The 17,784-nt window shown below is 38.9% G+C and overlaps 1 protein-coding gene across 6 annotated transcripts in view; it reads right to left on the reverse strand.

Annotated features, from left to right (window-relative positions):
- VMP1 (vacuole membrane protein 1) overlaps positions 1-17,784 on the reverse strand; it is an 83,967-nt gene that overhangs the window by 34,638 nt on the left and 31,545 nt on the right. For all 6 annotated transcript variants that reach the window (XM_039507390.1, XM_039507391.1, XM_039507388.1 and 3 more), the window contains 2 exons: positions 12,156-12,323; positions 6,243-6,374 (listed from right to left, as the gene is read on the reverse strand). In XM_039507390.1, coding sequence (XP_039363324.1) covers positions 6,243-6,374; positions 12,156-12,323 — 300 coding nt within the window. The remainder of the gene's footprint in view (positions 1-6,242; positions 6,375-12,155; positions 12,324-17,784) is intronic.

The raw sequence follows: 17,784 nt of genomic DNA on the forward strand, positions 1-17,784 counted from the left end.
CTCTATTATTTATTGCAGGCTCCCACTGGGGGGTCGGGGGGAAGGGCTGGGTGGTACTTCAAGCATCTCCTTTGATCTCTATCCTATACACTGAACATTGGGGTGTTCTTCTGTTTGACAGAACAGACCCTCATATGGAAAGGAGTAGAAAAATGAACTTGCTTGAAGCTTTTATAATCCAAACCATCTTTTAGAAGCTCCTTTTCTGAGGTGTAGCATGTTTTCCCAAATACAATCCACATACAAAATGGGATGAACCTGATTAAAATTAGAGGGGAGTCCTAAAGGAAGCTAACAAAATCCTGGGTAAGGGAGACAGCACAGCTTATACATCTGATTTGAAGAGGAACAGAGATCATGATCAGAAATTTCTGACTGGATACCAGCTTCCCAGAAAATGCAAACTAAGATTCAGAGATTTATGCAGTAGTTACTGATTATTCTGCAGAGAACATAAGGAGAATTAATCTCATCTGAGACTGCAGTACTATACATCAAGTGTTAAGGACAAATTGTGTCCTGAGATATGTACATGGAACGCTCAGTGACAGCAACATGAACTCCCCATGAACATTCAAGGGCGGAGTTCAAACTAACTGTTCGTTCACAATTGCTATATGATAGCAGCTCGCGACATCAGAAACTCACATTGGACTCTTTTTGGCATGATGGGCTTTTATTGCAAAATAACATGAGATTTGTCACTGGACTAATTTCTGCTTTCAATGCTGATAGTGGGCCAGGCCATTTCAAGGTGATCAAGATTTCTAACTTGGTGACTTTGTATTAGGAAATTATTCATTTGCATGTTCCAGATTTAAAAAACATAGAAGCATGTAAAGAAGTTTTAGTGCATAGAGCCTCTACTGCATTTTGCAAAGGGCATTTCAAAGAGAAAACTGGAAAGACATCTTTAAATTAGTTTAAACAAAGGTAACCTAATGCTTCCTACTGGTTATTTTTTCCTTATCTGTAAACAGGTGTGCAAATGAATAGAACAATGCCGGCACAAGACTGCTATATTTATTGCCTATAACCAAAGAAATCAAGCAAGAAAAAAGGCTTATGTTATTACTCATAGCTTCTATTGTCAACAGTCTGGCTATATTAACCCTTCATTGCCCCCTTTTCTTGGGAAGTCCTCTTTAATATGGTTTCCAAACTCAAAGTTTTCACTGATCCTTTACAAAGCCCAGAACAATCTACTATTCATCTCAAAGTTGATACTAAAGACGATACTGCTATTTAGTAGGCTCTTTCGCCCATGAAAAATAATTTCACTCTTAGCTCACTATAAAGCCCTGTATTTCACAGAAAGTTTCTGTTTTTAAGGGGAAGCTTCACCAGAGTTAGATCAGTGTGAAGTTATATTTTTAATTCTGGCCCAAGGTGAAAGGGTTAAAAAAAACCTCCCATACATGTATTAACAAATGCATGCATCAAACTTCAGGAATGCACAATGTGCAGACAAGCCTCCTGGTGGCCACCCATTAGGAAGCCTAGACCAAACACTGACAATCTCTTTCTTGTACAGCACAATTAATAAAGACAGGAAGCTGATGAGGGAAGGGGGCAACTGGAAGACTAAAAGAAAGATGAAGAATGGCATTTGGAATTGGGTCCAAACAAATACTTTCTGGGAAGGAAAAATGTCAAGATTTCCACTGTACTGTTCTTGCTGCACTTCCATTTTCTTTACAACTCCCCATGCACTATTTTAAGCACAAAAATGTCTTGCAAAAAACCAAGGCAACAAAATAACCTTTCAATCCAACAAGCTGGCAACCAAGGAAGCCTTTTAGAGAAGTCATATCTGAACATGATGGTTAATTTTGTTTTACCCAAGAAACAGATCAAAATTTAATTTAATCACAGATCAGCTCTACTTTGGTAATTACATAACATTTCGACTTATTCATGCCATGGGAGTGAAGTCACCGTGCCGTGTCAGAACATACAGTGCTCCTGTCCTCACAGCAACCATGGCTGGGTGTGGTGGTGTACTTTGCACTCTTTTTTCTGAGACGAGAAACTCTACATTAAGGTGTGGAAAAGCAACCCAACTCAAAGCACAAAGCCTTGAAGAAATGCTAGAAAGATGGGCTTCACACATATCTACTGGCCAGTATCTTGGAGTTCATCAGTTTAACTCATTGCCGACAAGCAACATACTCTTCAGGCAGGAAGTTGTTCTATGGAACTCCTGACGCAATACAAACCAAAGCAGTTACAGCGAACTTTAATACAAACCCTCTAGAGTCCACGTTGACAAATTCTTTAACAGGCCCTGTGGTTACAGGGAAGCTGGTTTCACTCTGAGTCACTCCTGTTCAAACAGTTTACTGGAAATGGAGGGGAGGGGGAATTTTCAGAGAAGTCATGTGATGGCCAGACAAACCACAACCAGTAAAGGTTCAGTGGAGTCAAAAACAGGTCCCAGCAACGGCTGATGCTCAGTGCACAGATGGCACTCAATCATTTACAATGAGTCCTGTTTTATCTCAGGGTTTATATGGTATTAACCCTTTTTCAAGTTTGTATTCTTTAAAGGAAGCCAGAACATAATTTGCAAAGTAAACAAACAGCAAGTAACCGATAGTAACACAGGCAACTAGAAAATATTTTTTTTACAGGGAAACTTGGCTCACACAGCAGTGCACAGAAGCAAAGCGCAAGCACTCGAAGTGTAAATCATTAGTCCTTAAAGAATATGCCACTTAAATATGAATCCAAACACACAAAGTCACTAACGATCAGATGTACAAAGATGATTTAATTAGCTTTCAGGCCCCCTTTAGTTATGTTCTCCTCTTAGTAGAGAGCAGCATGGTATCGCAAGGGCCCACGCATTCTGTACTTTCACAGGGTTGTATTAAGTTGCATTAAGCTTTGTTTTCACCACAAACTTCATCAGCTTTTAAGTTGTTCAGTACGATATAAAAAGAGATGCAGATGTCAGAAAATCCTTTACAATCGGTAACTATCATACTGGCAAAAACAGAGACAAAAAGTATCTATAGGAAACTGTACAGTTACATGTGCACTGTTATTGCCCATGCGCTGCTCCAGCACTGAGTAGTAGATTCAACTTCCCCTAATTGAGAGGTTGGTTTGAAAGGTTTCACTAGTGATATTCCTCATCCTTAGAGTGGGGAGCTCTGATAGAAAATTTCAGGACACTGGTGCTTAACTGGACAGAACAGAAACGAAAGCCTTTGGAAAAACCACTATTAAAATCCTATAAAAAATAAAATTCATAATATATAGAGGAAATATTTACCGTATCACAGGCCAAGTTAGTTTAGTTATACAACCAACCGTGCTTTGCATTTACTGTAGTGTTCCGTGAAAAAGCAATCCTGATTAGCCAAGGCAGAATTACAGTACTGCCAACAAGACGACCAAGCAGAATAAAAGGCGACATGTGAAGCAACAGAAGACGTGAAGCTCTCTTTAGTTAACTTACACTAACTGTAACTGACAAACAAAAAAGAAGAAGTGGTGTTCCATTGAGATGAGGGGCTTTTTCTAAATATATTAATGGAAAAATACAAAAACAGAAAGTTACACATTAGCCAGCTCATGGTTTCTCTCAAAAAGTGACTCAAGGAGCCAGATCACTTGGACTGACGGTTTATGAAAGAAACCTGCTCAAATACGTTCTTTAACTTTAGGGAGACAATATTCTTCCCCTATGCAAATTTTAATGGAATGATTGGTCTAACCCATCATACTGTATAACCCATTTTAAATCATTTTTTTCCCTTTAGTCTTTTTTAAAATCCACAGATAACATTTTTTTTCCTCTTCTGTCAATCACACAGACTGGATATTACTTGACAGAATGCCACAAGTATCCTCATCTGTTTTACAAAAACGATGGTATTTCTCAGAAACAGTAGTGACAAATTTTCTAAATAAAAAAAAACATACAAAACATGCACAATGCCAAGCAATTTGGCTCTGCTTTGTAGGCGGCCATAGCAGCTCATTAGAACTAAAGGAGGAAGCTATTCTCTAATACAACACACCTATTTTCACACTTCCCAAATAAGTGGGGAGGAGAGAGGCCTTTATATTGAAAGGATTCCTTTCAGTGTTAAATGGCGCCAAACATTTGTAGTTTTCCATTGGCATCGGATTGCCATGTTCTCTATACCCTTGGGCACTGAGGATCAGAATTGGATAGTGAGGCAAGCTGATTTAGGTAACAAAAACATTGCTATTCAGCAATTATAAGGAGACTTTAATCTGCACATGAAGTAGTGATTGTGCAGTGCTTCACTTTTGCGAACGATGCCAGGATTTGCTCAAGGCCGTAGGATGAGACATTCATGCGTGCCTCTCACAGATATCTAACAAAAACATGATAGAAAGCCAAAATCACAAAGGAAGTCATATTAGCGAGTGGAAATTACTGTCCAATCTTAAATACTGGAATATTAGTTTAATAACCGTACTACAATTTAATCAGATTGTTATAGCCTCACGCTGGAGTGTCTTATAGGCATCAAACTGCAAGTGAAGTTTTAAGAAATGTCATCCTGAAAACAATGCGCTTCAATCCAAACTCGATTGCTGAGAAAATGAAATCAAAGCACTGATAAATACAACGTTATTTATTCTCAACGAACGACACAATTTCACTTGTTCACCAATCACACAGTCATTGTAGTTAAGGGTATTTTTGGTCTATCTTGACATAGTTCTCACTAGCAAAGGTTTTGTATCCAAGAATCCTACCATGCATTTTGGAAACCAATCTTGGCTGCACCTAGAACTTTAAAAATCTCATATAACTTGCTGGGAGAGTCACAGTAAATAAATACGGACAGCAGTTCAGTTTCGAGTCATGTATTTGATTGGTTGTGTGTTTTGCTGGGATTTTTTAAATATGTATATGGCTCAAGGATTGGTTTGTAAAATTAACACCTAGCAATGGGGCAAAAGTCAAAATAGGTGAATTTTTGGCCGTAGGCCTTTTAAAAGATGGATCTCTTAATTTACTATTATTATTTATCTAGTGCCAATGTGTTAGGCATTTTCCTGAATAGGTATTAAGATGAGGTGCTTGTCCTGAAGTGCTGGCAAGTTAGATAGCATTAAATACTATGATTAACATTATTAGACTAGAATTAATGTTTGCAGACAAGTCCAAGGAAACCTAAGGCTTTTTCAGAAGAATCTTTTCAGAGATTCTTGGGTTTATCCAAATGCTCTCTCTCTTGGGACTACTTTTTCCTGCATGCAATAACTTATCAAAAGAGAGGCTAAGAAACATTTATACTTCTTAAAAGTCAAGACTGGGTGGTTTTTTTGCTACAGTAAAGGGTTGGTCAAAGAGAATGCAGAGTAAACGCTTTTCTAGTGCATAGTAGATAACATTAGCTTGATTCCTTCATATAAAAATCTATCGTGACCCACTTCCACCTAGTGGTTCAGTAGACAAACAAACAGGAGTAAAAAGGAAGCAGAATGCAAAGGAGAAATTCAGCAGCAAGACATTTTTGAGAATTCCCCCTCAGAATTATACATTTAGAAACTAAATAGTTTCTGAACTAAGGCACACAGACTGCTGACCTGAACAGAAAGCTATTAACAGTCATATACTCAATTAAGATCTAATATGAGGCAATGCAAGTTGTAAGAGATCTATCAATAAAACTGAATTGAAAAAGGCTAAGAACAAAAAGATTCAAAGCAGCTTGGTTGCTTTTCAACATCAGGAAGAATGTTTCCTCAGGTTAAATCGGCCAAGACACTGGCAGCACAAACGGCTAGTGGCAAGGCAGGTGAGTATCATCCAGTGAAAACAAGTTGGCTGGCGATTATCTCCTCGTTAAGAGAGATTTAAGAAACAGTTTGGCAGTTCAGCTATTTCATAATCACAGTTGGTTTAATGACTCCTACATCATTTATTAGTGGGCCTCACCTTCCCTCTAATACTTCCTTTGCTATATTTGTAGAACTTTTTTGTATTTGTAAAAGCCATTGTTTGCCCTAATTTTTTTTGTCTACATTAACATATCCCTGCCTTAACGGACTATAAATTCTTGTTTGGTTTTCTCCACATGTCTCTGTATCCAGTGCAGGTTCTTTTCTAACCTATGAGCAGCCCCTCACAAAGTCATATTGGTTGCTTTCTTGCATGTTTGCTTCAATGGAACTGTTGTCCGCTGCATCTTAATCTTGCTGTGTTTTGTGATAATTAAACGCATTCTAATGTTTTGCAGTGTTCTTACTTGTGCAGCCTCTGCATGTTCCAGCATCTCCTCAAATTCCTGATACTCTTCATCATCAGGTTCAGCACCAGAGAGTCGGGCTGCTCTGGCCATGAAATAAGGAGGCAGTTCTCCAATAGCTGTGCCAGCACCCTGGGAAGAGAATAATGATTTTAATTTCATTGTTCTTGATTAGAGCTCTTTAAAATAGCTCAACTGATGTTCACAATTTTTCTTGGAAAGTTAAAAAATACTCATAATAAGAGTCACAAATACATACATCTCTACCTCGATATAACGCTGTCCTCGGGAGCCAAAAAAATCTTACTGCGTGATAGGTGAAACTGCGTTATATCGAACTTGCTTTGATCCATCGGAGTGCGCAGCCCCGCCCCCCTGGAGCACTGCTTTACAGTGTTATATCTGAATTCGTGTTATATCGGGTTGCGTTATATCGGGGTAGAGGTGTATAAAGTTTATCCCACCAGAACTGCACGAGTCACTTGTTTCCAATGGAAGCTTATTATTGTTACCAGATACACAAAGTTCTCCCAGCTTCAAACGTTACCTAAGTTACCATGAGAAACTACATTTTTCCCCCTCTCTTAGGGCTAGTCTACACTGGTGGGTGGGTGTGGGGGTGGGTGTGGGTGTGGGTTCCAAACTAAGATACGCAACTTCGGCTATGCTATTCACATAGCTGAAGTTGAAGTGGCTTAGTTCGACTTATCTGGCATCCTCACGGCAGCGAGTCAACTGCCGCGGCGCCCCCATCGACTGGACTTACTCCTCCTGCCGAGGTGGAGTACAGGCGTCGATTAGCGGATCGATTTATTGCGTCCAGACGAGATGCGATAAATCGATCCCCGATACATCGAACACTACCCACCGATCCAGCGGTTAGTACAGACGTACCCTTAGTTTAGCCACATGCGTTCTCCCCGCCACCCAAACTATAATTCTGTAGAGTTGTAATATAGCTGAATTGTCCATCCTGAGACTTGGCACATTGCCTCAAGTTCTATTACAGTTTGAGCAAATGAAAATATTGCAGAGCAGACCGTAACTTATCTTGTATTTTATCTGTCCACAAAATGGGGTCAAGAAAGCCAAGAGAAATAAGAATCAGAGTAGGGTTGCCTTTTCACTGCAGGAAAATGATTGGTTTTCTCGGGACATCAAATGACTCATTTCAGCCTTGTGAGTAAATACAGTTTTAGTTTAAAAAAACAGAATTAGACAGAGAGATAAACAGAGGATAATGAAACAGGACCTTGGATTAAATGCAAATGGTTTAAAATATAGGACAGGTAATAGCACAATAGTTGGGCGTTTTGTTGGAAAAGTGCTAAACCTTAGCCACATGCAGATGTCTTACTAAGAACCATTAGCAAGTGACAAATGCTTTTACATTCCTTTAAAGCAGCATAAAGTCCTTCAGTTTCCTTTGTTCATATTCTGTATGCAGCTGTACGTAGGGAAGAATCCCAGCTGCTTTGATTTTAAACACTAAAAAAATACATTAGTTGTACTATTACTCAAACTCCCTGTTTGTGTAGTGTATAAATACACATCCCTCATATGCTTGTCTTCTTATTGGCCACATGTGTAACAAATCTGCATGAATACAACACCACCAAAACATCATTAGCCTGTCTATTTCTGATACATGGAAAGCTAAGCTTGGAAAGAGTTATAGCTATTTTTCAGAAAAAATCATTTGGGATTATGTTCTCAAGGTGATGCAAGAACAACAGAAGTAATGTTTGCTTCACAACTATGTGCCAATTTGCTTGGCTTCATTTTGTTAATGAAGGAAAGGTTCATGTGTGTACTAGAAGGGAACTTTCCTTAAATTGGTTAAATCCAGAGGTGAAAGTAAGCCAATACGGTCCGATACAGTGTACCGGCAAGAGCCAGTATGCTGTGCTGGACTGGACCGGCTTCCTCAGGCTGGCGAGTTAAAGGGCCCAGGGCTCCCTGCAGCAGCCGGCACCCCAGGCCCTTTGAATCGCCACCCGAGCCCCACTGCCAGAGCCCTGAGGTAACGGCGGCAGGACTCCGTCGGTGATTTAAAGGGCTCAGGACTCCAGCCGCTGTGGGGAGCCCCCGGGCCCTTTAAATCGCCACTCAAGCCCAGCTGCCGGAGCCCTGGGGTAGCGGTAGCAGGGCTCCAGCAGTGATTTAAAGGGCCTAGGGCTCCCTGCACCGGCCGGAGCCCAGGGCCCTTTAAATTGCCTCCCAGGCCCTCCTGCTGGAGCCCTGGCGTAGCGGCAGCAGCTGCTCTCCGGCAGTCATTTAAAGGGCATGGGGCTCCACTGTGGTAGTGGCGGCCGGAGCCCTGGGCCCTTTAAATTGCCCCTGAACCCCGGGGCTCCCAGCCGCCTCTGCAGCTGGTAGCTCTGCGGGTGATTTAAAGGCCCCGGGACTCCCAGCTGCAGCCGGAGCCCCATGACCTTTAAAACTTGATTTAAAGGGCCCAGGTATTTAAAGGCCCCGCCTCTTCCAGTTGAGGCCATGCCCCCGTGTGCAGGCCTCTAGCATACCAGTAAGTCCTTTAAGTTACTTTCACCCCTGGTTAAATCACAACGTCTTTGTTACAACACATCTCAAAAGTACAATGAGATCATATGAGTCCATGTCTACTCAAGACAGATTGCCTTAATATGTAAAAAAAGGAAGCATTTAAGTGATCCAAACCAACAACTATATACTACCTTTTGCAAACATGGCTGTTTACTCTTACTTTTAAAATTTACATCTGACATTTGCTTAGAGTTCCCCTAGATCAACAAGGGATTAGAAAGGCAAGTGCTAATCAATATTCTTTTGCACAAATACATACAGTTAAACTGGGAAACCAGTCATCTAGAAAGCTTCTTTTAAACTTTATTCTGGTCAAGACACAGACTGCCTGATCTGTCAATCCTGAGAGATTCTACATTTTTACCTTTTCAGATAATGTCTAATAAAAAACACAAAAAAGAGATGCAACACATTTTAGGTGCTATTCAATTCCTAGCTTCTATGAGGTGGAAGGCTCTGAAAACTGACCTACCCCCCAGCAGGCTGAAAGCCCTTTAAAAACACCTTCTGCAAGCCAGGATTGGTGAGGCCCATTTTATACTGATTGTCACCTTTTGATCAAAGAGGATGGGCCAGGATCCACTTTGGAGCCACTCCACATGGTTACACACTAATTGTCTAAAGGAAATTAGTGTTTAGTAATGTTGCTTCACTCCCTCATTGGGCACTAGGATGCTGTCAGCAACACTTCCGGTCCCTGGTCACCCAATGAGCTGGGGAACCTGAGAATTAGACAATGCAAAAGGCTCCCTCTAATAGCCCCTTTGTGTTTGAATTTTGAACAGCTGTATTGACAATTTCAGATTGTAGAGATTACTAGAAATTGGTACACCTCTACCCCACTACAACACGACCCCCTAGAACACAAATTCAGATATAACATGGTAAAACAGCGCTCCCCGGAGGCGAGAGTGGGGGGGCTGTGCACTCTAATGGATCAAAGCAAGTTCAATATAATGCAGTTTCACCTATAATATGGTAAGATTTTTTGGCTCCCGAGGACAGCGTTATATCGGCGTAGAGGTGTAGTTCATACCTTTTTAGTTTTCATGAGTTAGTTTCCCATAATCAGGCACTAATAAAAAATTCAACCTACTATTCTTGGTTTCAGTTTGCAAGGAGCAAAATTAATATTGCTATTTATTTGTCAGATTTTGAGTTACTAAAATCGTCGGTCCATTTACTTCCTTTTCAGGAATTTAGTATTGTGTTCCACATAAAAGGATGTTGGATTTAACAGTGATAGGACCAAGAATTCTTCAGTGGTTTCTATAAAAGCAAACTGGAGTAAAGATGAAAGAAAAACAATGGAAGCAGCAGTGCAGCTGCCAATTTGATTTGACCTACAGGAAATTAATAAGCAATGTTTAGGTATTCATGAAACAGTCCAAGAAAGGATAACATTATAGTAGACACCAGCGCAGATTGAAGATGCTCCCATGGGGAAATCTACCACAGACGAAGTTCAATAAAAAGGTAGCTGACAATATATTTGGAGGAGGGTAGGAAGAAAGAGGAGATTACAGAAAACGTTTTGGCTTGCTCAGATAGTCTTGTAATTCCCCTGGTCTGAACCAGCAAGCAGCACAAACGAAGGCCTGAGAAGGTACCTCTTGTTCTCTCTCTCATCTCAAGATAGGGTACAATCAGTTGCAAGGCATGCAACTGTGTGTTCATTTCGGTCTAAGCTACTTAATTTTCAGTTAGGTCAGTCATTTTATACATTAACAAAGATGTGCAGCAAGCACATTTATCTTGAGCTACGTTTTCCTTGCAACCCTAGAACTTCATTTTAAATGATATTCTTATTGCTCCAACTTCATGAAGACTATGATGTAGAGCAGTGGGGAAAAAACAAAAGAAATCCTGAACTTACTGTCTTATAGACGCTTGTTTGTAGGAGATTTTCAGTTAACTCTACTTATTTTTCTAACATTAAAACATTTATGCAATTTTGCTCTCTAGTTAGCAAAAGGAAACATTAAAACTGTATATTGTATTTGTTTTTGAGAGGGCTGGGGGTTTGCAGTTCTTTCCTCGTAAGATTTTTTTTTAAGTATTTTTACACTGTACTTATAAACCTGTAATGTGTATGATCTACTTTAACTTCTTTGTTGGAGATAGGGTCACTGACAAGTTTTAAAACTGTAATAACCAAAATATAAAGTCTATTATAGGTTATTTTCACACCTTTAAGGCTTCCAGAAACAAGTTAGAAAAGATTACCGTAGATATCATACTATAGGGATCCCATTCCATCCCTCATGTCTGAATTGGAGAACCAAGTATTTAATAATTAAACCAATGGTCAGAACAGGAAGTCATCAGTGGTAAAATGAAGCCTTTTGGCATAAAAGCAGTTCATAACAGATGTGTTTGTGTAAGTTTCAGTTCAAAATAGTTTATATTTTATGGGAAAATACATCTTAGCTGACCAATATTCTTCAATAAACAAATTTTAAAAAGTCAAAGAAGTGAACACGAAAGTAAAATTAGAGTACATTTCCACGTCCACCTCACTAAATCCCTGTCCTAAGAGTGTGCTTCAGTGTTTAGCAGCTACCTTTTTTTTCTTTTTTGCCTTATAAGTAGGGTGACCAGATGTCCTGATTTTATAGGGACAATCCTGATTTTTGGCTCCTATTACCTCCTACCCCTCTCCCAATTTTTCACATTTGTTGTCTGGTCACCCTACTTATAAGTGAATGTTTTCATCAGGAAAACATTGATTTTTAATTTCAATGCGCAACATGTGAACAGGCTACATGTAACTCAACAGAAAACCGATGCAACCCCAAGATCAGGGCATCTGCTACAACATTAGGCCCTGATCCTTCCACAACATATGAATCACTTCATTCACTTGAATATGCCCATGGACTTCGAAGGGAGTATTCATGAGAGTGAAGTCACTCACTTGCCTCACTGCTTGCAGGATTCAGCCCTTAATCTGCAAGCGCAGCTGGGGCAAAGAATCTTTCAAAAACTTGTCTTTTGCACTGAGTTTCTCAAAACTGTCATGCATTTTCTGCTAAAGTACGTAGAAAAAACAGTTACTCTTTGGAAACAGAGATGATTTTTATAGAGCTCTACAGAAGAAATTCTTATAACACAATAGAAGATTTCTTTCTTTCCCCAACCTTACTCCAACCCTGGAGCTGATAACTGACCCAACCATTTTCAATTGCTTCTGTTTAATACATTTTTAAGATGCTCAGATCAAATACAGACATCTAAAGTGAATCAGCAAATCATGCCTCCAACGTGAATAGTTACATGTAATTGCTGTCAGCAAAAGCCAGCATTGCTATGTTTATTTTAGGTAAAATTGTATAAGTTAAACCTTACCCACATGCAGGCCTCTAGCCTGACTTTTGAGATTATGGTCCATAAAGAGATGGATCCTTCAATCCCCTCCTCATCAGGACAGATAATTTGATCAGGGTATGGTGGTTCAGGAAAATTAACTGAGTTACATTCATACGCAGCAAGTGTAACTGATGCTATGTGTGGACCCTGAAAAATATATCAAACAAGAACATTTCAGTACATTTTGTGCGCATTAAACAAGAGTTAGCTTTACCTTAAATAATATTGCTAATAGGAAACCTATCAGGATACAAAATGCATACAGGAAATGGACTTCCACACTTGACATTAGACATAGTATATAATGTTGTATACAATGGTCTTAGCCTTCCGATGCATATGAGTAAATAAACCTCCAACTCCAAACATGAGAAGACTTAAAGTGCTCCTGTTTCAGTTTTAAGAGACTATGAAGTTAAAATGCGTTTCCTTGCCTGTGTTACTGTAGACTTAAAACTGGGAGAACTTTTAAAAAAAATCAAAGTATACTTTTAACCAATGTTTTGGGTTTTTTTTTCCATTTCATTCCACATGAACAATAAAAGAAGCTGAGTAGTCTTTCCGTTTCTCATGCATTGGCACAGACCAGCAATGTTTGAGATACAAATACTGAAAAGGAATCTTTACATCCTAACAACAACAAAAAAATGCAATTATTTCAAATATTTTAAAAAAGATCCCATAAAAGTATTTCTACTGATTTCAGTTTTGCAAAAACAGGTTTTACAAAACCTAGGTTTTGAGCCTAGTTGGGCTTGACAATATTTTGAAGTGTTCCTCCCCTTCTCTCCACTCTTTTCTTAAGATATCAATTAGTACGTCAGCCATCTCTTGTGCAAGTCACAGTCTTTCTGCTTCAGTTTCCAATGTGTAAAATGGGAACGGTCTGACTGAGGTGCTCAGAAGATTGTTTGTAAAGCGCTTTAAAGTTCAGTTGTTGTGCAAGTGCCAAGTATCATTATGAATAGAATTAAGCTGACACGGACTCTGCCTTCTATTAAAGGTTACAAACCTGTTTTATTGAGACCAGATCTCAGGTACAGATGGCTTCAAATGTGTACAAGAACTGAAGTGCAATATAGTTAAATAATGGAACAAACTGACATTGTATGACTATCAAATAGTAAAATTACTATAAATCTGTGCAAATAGTTCAGATTTATCTTTATGCTGGACATCAGGAGTTTCAAAACAAAGAATCAGCTTAAAAATCACCTTCCAACATCTGTGTTTCAGGAACACGCTTAAACTGTATAAACTGTTTAGAAAGTTTGCAAAAAATCTGTTTTAATAAAAATACCTCAATTTCACCCAAAGTCTTAGCCTTACCAGAATAAATTCATAATCAATTGTGTTTACATAGACAGCAAGAATTGCTCAGTCTTTAGCTTCTGCTATTAATTACATGGTGGGTTTTTGTCATCATTTTGGGAGATATTCTGTCAACAATTTTCCTCTGTTTTTTCCTTAAGTGAGTCACGGTCTATTAGACCAGCAGGGAATCACAGTACAAAAATCAAATTGAAATTACATTTATTATACAACGAATAAATCTGTAAATGTGACGATAATGGGTAAAGAAAGTTCTTGATGCACACCTACTGCTTGGACAGCTCTCTTTCCCTTTACACGGTATTTTAAAAAATTTATTTTAATACAGAGACCAGGGACTATTTAGGAGAGTTTATGGACTTGTTGCAGTTACTGGGTGAAATTTTATGGGCTGTGTTAAGCAAAGAAGTCAGAGTGGAAGATCACTCTGACCTTAAATATCTATGAGAATGAGCAGCTTACTGAATTCTTCTCTAGACATTGGGAGGTGGTTTTTCATTGGGTTCACTCTTGTCAATATTAGCAGTTTCTCTGAACCGACTGGAACAATGGAATTACAAAATTTAGTATATGTAGCAAGTTATTTTAGGTACATGAAAGAGTGGGAAAGCCCTACTGAGAAAATATCTGGTCTATTTTAATTTTCAATTGGTAACTTTGGCTATCGGTCATAGGCTATTCAGTTCTAGACCACTGTAACAAGTAAGAAAATTCCCACTTTGCTGTCACGCCAATTCTTTTACCTGTACCTCTCCTTGTTCTTTTGTTGGGAGACTGACCTAATGCTCAATAGGCACTAACCTGAACTACTTTCTGTAATTATTTAAATAAAGTTATAGTTCTGATTTCATGGTAAATTAGGAGCAATTCCATCAAAGAAATTGCACTGAAGTAAAGCCAATCGGACAGCAGATTCAGACTTGTTAAATAGCAAATAATTGTTCTGATTCTGTGAGGCAAAGACACTGTAAAATGGGTGAAAAATTACTAATTATCTGCATTGCAGTACTGTCTAGAGGTCACTTAGGCTGGACCCTGTATGTATCCATAGTAAAAGACAGTCCCTGCCCCAAAGAGTTTACAATCTGAACAGACAAGACAGACAAAGAGAAAGAAAAAGAAAGTATCCCCTTTTTATACATGGAGAATCAACATCAGAAAAGATTAAGTGACTTTTCCAAGGTTAAACAGCAAGTCGGTTGCAGAGCTGGGAACTGAATCTAGATCTTGAGTCCTCGACCAGTGACAATCATAAGATCATCCGTTCCTTGATATGCCCTAAAATCTCAAGGAATCTTGATTTTTTTCCTCCTATACCCAGATAGCTTCATGCATTAAAAGACCTTTTAAGGTTTTGTGCCTCAAGCTGTAAGCGCCAGCTATTCAAATCTGCACCATAATTCTCCTCAGCTGGAAATTTGCATGGAGGAAAACCCCAGAGTCAAGTGCCATTGCTCATGGTCTCTTGAGGGTAAGGGCAAGTTCATTGCCAAGGTTGTCAGAGATGGTATGTGAATCAAGAAGTACAATTTTCAGTTCCACAAAATTTGGAAGACATACCACAGTATAATGTAACTGTGGCCAGCTGTGATGAAAGACTGCAAGTGCAGAACCGGTTAGTTTCAATCTTATAGCAGTATAAGAAAAAAAAAGTACAATTGCCAACACAGTAATGCCCTCTGCCATCGTTCCGTAAGTGAAATTACCACTATCTCGAAGGCCGAGATTTTGAAATGAAGGCCGGTGGACAATTTAAGATAGGTCCCTGCCTGGAGAAGCCTACATTTTAACTTAGAGCACAGCCAGTGAAGACAAAGAAAATGTAATAGAGGGGTCTGCTAAGGATAATTGTTATAAAAGCAAACCACCCACACACATAGCTCCTATTCACTGTATAAAACTTAACACAATTAATATCCTAGGTTCCCTCAGATCTTTTAACACGTGTTGCTATCTCTTGGATGCCTTAATTGTCTCAAATATACATCTTCCTATTAACCCAGCTCTAACAGTTTCAACAACTGAAGTCTGCAAAAGGAAAAATCCTAAAGCAAGAAGCAGCTAATGGAAAAATACATTTTAGAATAGAGCTGAAAACATCCCTCCAGCCACCTGACGGCTAACCCAATTTAGCACAACTCTTCCACTGAAATGCAAACAATTCTATAATGGAAAAAAGTTGAAATTATGGATCCCACAGAAACCACATTTTAACTGGAATAAGGAGTCAAATGTAAAAGGTTCATTTAGAATGATGATCAAGTGTGGCGTACTCAAATTCAGAACTAGCCATGTAAAGGAGGCAAAACAATCTTGTGCCCTTTACTTAAAGCAGCTGAGCTCTGCTGCTTTAAGTAAAGTCAACTGGACAACATACCATGGTTTGGCAGACTACATGTGATATTTCGGATACGTGCTTTTGTTCCAGGTCAGACCTGCAAAGCCCACATACAGTATCTATTCTCAAGAACCGAGCCTCCATTATGAATGTACAATGCCTTGGTCCACAAGTCCATAATCTCCCCTTGAATCGCTAACACAGTGGTGGGCAACCTCTGGGCCGCGAGACAGTTTGTTTACACTGACCGTCCACAGGCATGGCTGCCCGCAGCTCCCAGTGGCCGCAGGTTACCCACCACTGGACTAGAAACGTGGTCTTGACAGGGCAAGAGCTGTGGTATGATCACATGATAAATGTTGCAACAAAGACAGGTGCCATTTTATTTTATATTTAGCAATAGCGATAGTCAAACTATGTGGGTGAGGTGATTTTCAAAGACACAAATGGGAGTTGGTACCCAATTCTCATTGGCTTTCAATGCAATTAGAATGGCCAGCGCCTCTAGGTCCTTTGAAAATACCAGCCTATTTTTGTCAAGTGTTTTCTTTTTACTCTTTGAGTCTAAATATTAATCCTCAGTCACAGTTTTTGACTTTTATCTCATACACGTACCCATGTTGGCTCACCGAATTTTCTTTTTTAAAAAAAGGCATTAATGGCTTTTCCAAAGTTTGAGTTAATTTTTATGGTGGGTCAATTTATTGTAACCTATTAAGAAATACCTGCTGCTTGAGTCTAATTTTAGGTCCACTTTTAAAATGGACATACATTTTAAAATCACTCCAATCCCTAGTATGATAAATAAGCAACAGCAAAATTGGTAGGTTTAGTAGAGGCATTGTTTGTCAAAGCAGCTAGAAGAATCATTAAAATGTCAAGTTAAATAATATCTAATCACCAATTTTCTCCTCTTCCCCCCAACCCTATTTTCTTCTTTTTAATTGCAGGGGCAAGCACCGACAGGGGCAAAAACGTTGGAGTCAGTAATCTCCTGCTGATTAGGGGGAGAAACATTTGCTCTCCACACTCTTACAACGACCAACAGGAGCCTGTGGTTAGACTGGAATGTGATTTGTTAGAAATTTTTGCGCAATTTATAAATCAAATGAGACAAGGGGTGGTCATCAGTAAGGACTTGATGCAAATCTATTTTTGGCAAAAGTATTTCAGAGGAATCGCTATCTAAAAAACCCTGATTTGTTATAAAAGGGAGCTTTATTTGAACCCATGGATACATTTGGAGCCCTAGATTTATTTTTAGTTCAATGCTTTGATCAATCACCAGAGTTAGAATCTACTCATTGTTATTCTAGGGTAGCGAGTTATTTTGGAAGGCAACATTTAAAGCCTCCAGAAACGCAGATTTCTTAATAGGTACAAAATATATTTAAGTAGAAGCAATTAGTACAGATTTTTTACTACCTTCTCACTCAAAGAAAAAAAGAAGGAGGGGGGAATAAAAATTAAGGCTATGTATTTCAAGATAAAGTCAAATCGCATCCTCAAAAATGTCAGCATGTACATTATATTAGAAAGTCTTTAAGGTAAGGGGAAGTGAGTATCAAAAATATCCATGGTATTTCTGTTACTTATCACTTTGGTATCTATGCTATGAACAAAATTATGGAGCATTGAACTATATCAAATGTGGTTTTCTCAGCTCTCTCTTTACAGATCATTCATATTGTTGAAATGATGCTAGCCCCACAAGTCCATCTAGCTCTAATTTTAACATTTTCTATTTAGGAAGATATAATTTTAGACTAGTTCTAATTTAAAAACATTTTATGACGAAAAATTATACCAGTTCCACAGAGGTGGGGGATTATCTTGAACGCATTCTGGTGGGCTAGAAACTTGTTTTCTTCCTTGGATATGGAATTTTTAATACTTGGTACAAGGCTCAACCCTTACACTAAAAGGGGAAAATGTGTC

Source organism: Mauremys reevesii, linkage group 20 (assembly GCF_016161935.1).
Source record: "Mauremys reevesii isolate NIE-2019 linkage group 20, ASM1616193v1, whole genome shotgun sequence".
In the NCBI taxonomy this organism is placed as follows: domain Eukaryota; kingdom Metazoa; phylum Chordata; order Testudines; family Geoemydidae; genus Mauremys; species Mauremys reevesii.